This window comes from Ceratosolen solmsi, unplaced genomic scaffold, assembly GCF_000503995.2.
Source record: "Ceratosolen solmsi marchali unplaced genomic scaffold, CerSol_1.0 scaffold8, whole genome shotgun sequence".
In the NCBI taxonomy this organism is placed as follows: Eukaryota; Metazoa; Arthropoda; class Insecta; order Hymenoptera; family Agaonidae; genus Ceratosolen; species Ceratosolen solmsi.
Window position 1 is genome coordinate 2236026 of NW_011948439.1, and position 2889 is coordinate 2238914.

The 2889-nt window shown below is 54.2% G+C and overlaps 1 protein-coding gene across 1 annotated transcript in view; it reads right to left on the reverse strand.

Moving 5' to 3' along the window:
• Positions 1–1630: 1630 nt before the first annotated feature.
• LOC105365492 (death-associated protein kinase 3) overlaps positions 1631–2889 on the reverse strand; it is a 14460-nt gene continuing 13201 nt past the window's right edge. Inside the window, 2 exon segments of the mRNA XM_011503673.1 lie at positions 1631–1874; positions 1876–2649. Of these exon segments, the coding sequence (XP_011501975.1) occupies positions 1799–1874; positions 1876–2649 (850 nt within the window). The 3' untranslated portion in view covers positions 1631–1798.

A 2889-nucleotide genomic window follows, 5' to 3' on the forward strand; every position in this document is an offset into this window, starting at 1 on the left:
ATTGCAGCAAAAGTAATACGTTCGATAAAAGTCGATAGTCTCTACTGTCACTGTAACTGTAAAATTACTTCACATTTGCTCGTTATCGTTTTGCTGAACAAAAAAAAAAAGAAGCACACATTAAAAACATAAATTATTAATTTTAATACATGATAATTATTTTCTTTACCAGTGCAAGCCTGTTATTCATCATTTTTTTATTTTACACTTATGTAGCATATGTAGCATAATCGATATAAGAATATCGAAAGAAGCAATGTGAAATAAGATTATTTTTTTTCATGTTATTTGTTAAGAATTTTATGAAAACGCAATCTTTCAAGAGCGCATTGTTATTTATTTAATTAATCAATTTTCGTCAAATTTCCTTAATCGTCAAAAATTCAAAGAAACTTAATAAGTTAATAATAGTTAATGTATATCTTACTTGAATAATACGATACTTTTTCCAGTTCGTTAGTATCCAGGTTAGTAATAAACGATCAGAATGCATTAGTCTCTTCTCCATGATTTGTTATAGGATTTGCGAAGTAAGGAAATCGTGGTCGATCGTTGTAACAACCTTGAAATCTTAAACTTAATTTATTGATATCATTCTTAGATCTCGCAGTCATTTATTATAATAAATATTTGATTACTTCTACGGAAGCTTCGTGTACAAGATAAGTCGCAAATTAAGGCGCCACAATATGTTTACTAATATGTTTACGATACAATAATAAAGCGTTGCAGCGTCGAACGGCTATTATAAAAATATTCTCTATCGTTCAATTTTTTCCAAGCACATTCAGCCCTCTTACTTTCCATAATAAACCATAAAAAAAGAAAATGTGCAGATTCCAATGTCGCGCGAACAACTAGATAGATCGGTCACGATATCGGTGCTCTTCATAAAATGATCCAACGTCGCTCGGACTGTTTCCAACTCCTTCTCGAGCGTGAAATTCCGCAGCAGCAGCAGCAGCAGCAGCAGCAGCAGCAGCAGCAGCAGCAGCAGCAGCAGCAGCAGCAGCAGCAGCAGCAGCAGCAGCAGCAGCAGCAGCAGCAGCAGCAGCAACAGCAACAGCAGCAGCAGCAGCAGCAGCAGCAGGAGAAGGTGGAGGAGAAATGCTGGGGCGCGCGCGCGCGCGCGCGCCTACGCGCATTTGGGCCGAGGAATCGGAGCGACACGCCGACGCCTTTTCCGCCCTTCTACCAACGACACCAACGACACCAACAGTATTATCAACAACGACGCGAGTCCAACAATATAGAAAAAGGCACTCGATCGCTTATCCTCTGGCCGATGGTGCGTTGCGCGACATCTCAAAGTCGCCAGGCGTGAGCGAGACTCTGTTTCCTTCCCAGATCGCGCATCGGAGTCGAGTCACTTCCCCGGCAACTTTCAACGACTATGTTTCACCGACAAGATCACAGTGGGTCGCGACGTCGATTGGGCCGGGCCTCGGGACTTGCCGCAGAGGTTGTCGACATCGATTGCCAACTATTCGCCACGTTACAATGATTGACGTTCGACGCACAGAAGAGATAGATAGATAGAGAGAGTGAAAGATAGAGAGAGAGAGAGAGAGAGAGAGTGTGTGTGTGTGTGAGCGAGGGACGGAGAGTAAGAGACACTCGACAGTGTCAGTGGGATGGTTTGACAGGGTCAGAGTTCTCGGGATTATCAGGATTATTGGGGTTATTGGGGCTTAACCGAGGCCGGCTACGCGCGCGTCGACTATTATTTCCTTGGCGTCGACTCGGGTCTGGATCGGGTGTCGGGTGAGGAATGTCGGCTCCGTCCTCGTATCCGGGCTCAGCGATGCACCTTCCGCTGCTCGGCCCTGAAGTACTCGGCGAGGGAGCTGATGGACTTGCGGGCGACCGACTCCGCTCTTCCTACCGGCTCCGGCGCCACCTGGCCGGCGCAGCTCCCCCCACTCGTCGATCAGCTGGAGCAGGAGGTTCTTGGCCCCGGCGGGCTCCTCGAGGCTCACACCCTTGTGCAGATTGCGCAGCGTCGCGATCCGCGGCACGTCCCGGCAGGTCTCGCCGAAGCGGCGCTTGGCTCGCGCCCGCCGCCAGGCCGGCGTCAGATCCGGCTCCATGGGCCGGGGCTCCGGGTCCCGCGGCCGCCGCTCGCCCAGGCTCGCGCCCAGTAGCCGGCGCTGCCTCGCCAAGCCCGAGAACGTCTCCGAGAGCTCGGCGGGCCCCGCGGCCTCAGCCACGGCCACGGCCCGCAGGTGCTCCGAGAGCCGGACGATCTCCTCGGCGAGGAGCATCTGGGCCGCGGGGTCGAGCCTCGGTCCCTCCCCGGCTCTACCGCCCTCGGAGGCGCGCCGCTCAAGGAGGATCGGCGGGCCCTCGGGCCCCGGGGACTCGGGCCCGCTGGAGCCGCTGCAGAGGCTGCCGCATGGCGAGGGGCTCTGGGCCCTGAGGGAGGCCGACTCGCGGGAGGAGCGTCGCTCGAGGGGTGCGCTCTCGGTGCCGTATGGGCTGTCCGGGTGCTCGCGCCACCGTTCCACGAACAGCCGCAGGTTGTCCTTGGCGACGTCAAGCTCGAGGCGGGCGCCAGGGTCGGGGGCCGGCGGAAGCCTCGGGGCCGGCCGCCCGGGCTTCCGGGCGAGCCAGCGGTGGCCGCGGCACTGCCTGGCGCTCGCTCGTTTTCTGAAAGTATCCACAACGGGGGCCTGGTCAGGGTACTGGGAGCTTGGAAGCTCGAGCACTCGAGCACGACGTACGCGGCGGGTGCGCGACTCCTCGGCATTTTATCATTTCCTCATCGCTACACCGCGTTGTTAGGCGACGAGTTCGAAGCTCCCGGGGCTCGACTGCTTTACCAGTACACTTAGCTACCTATGTGTGCTTTACCCCCCCCCCCCCCCCCCCCCCCCTCTCTCGTCTCTC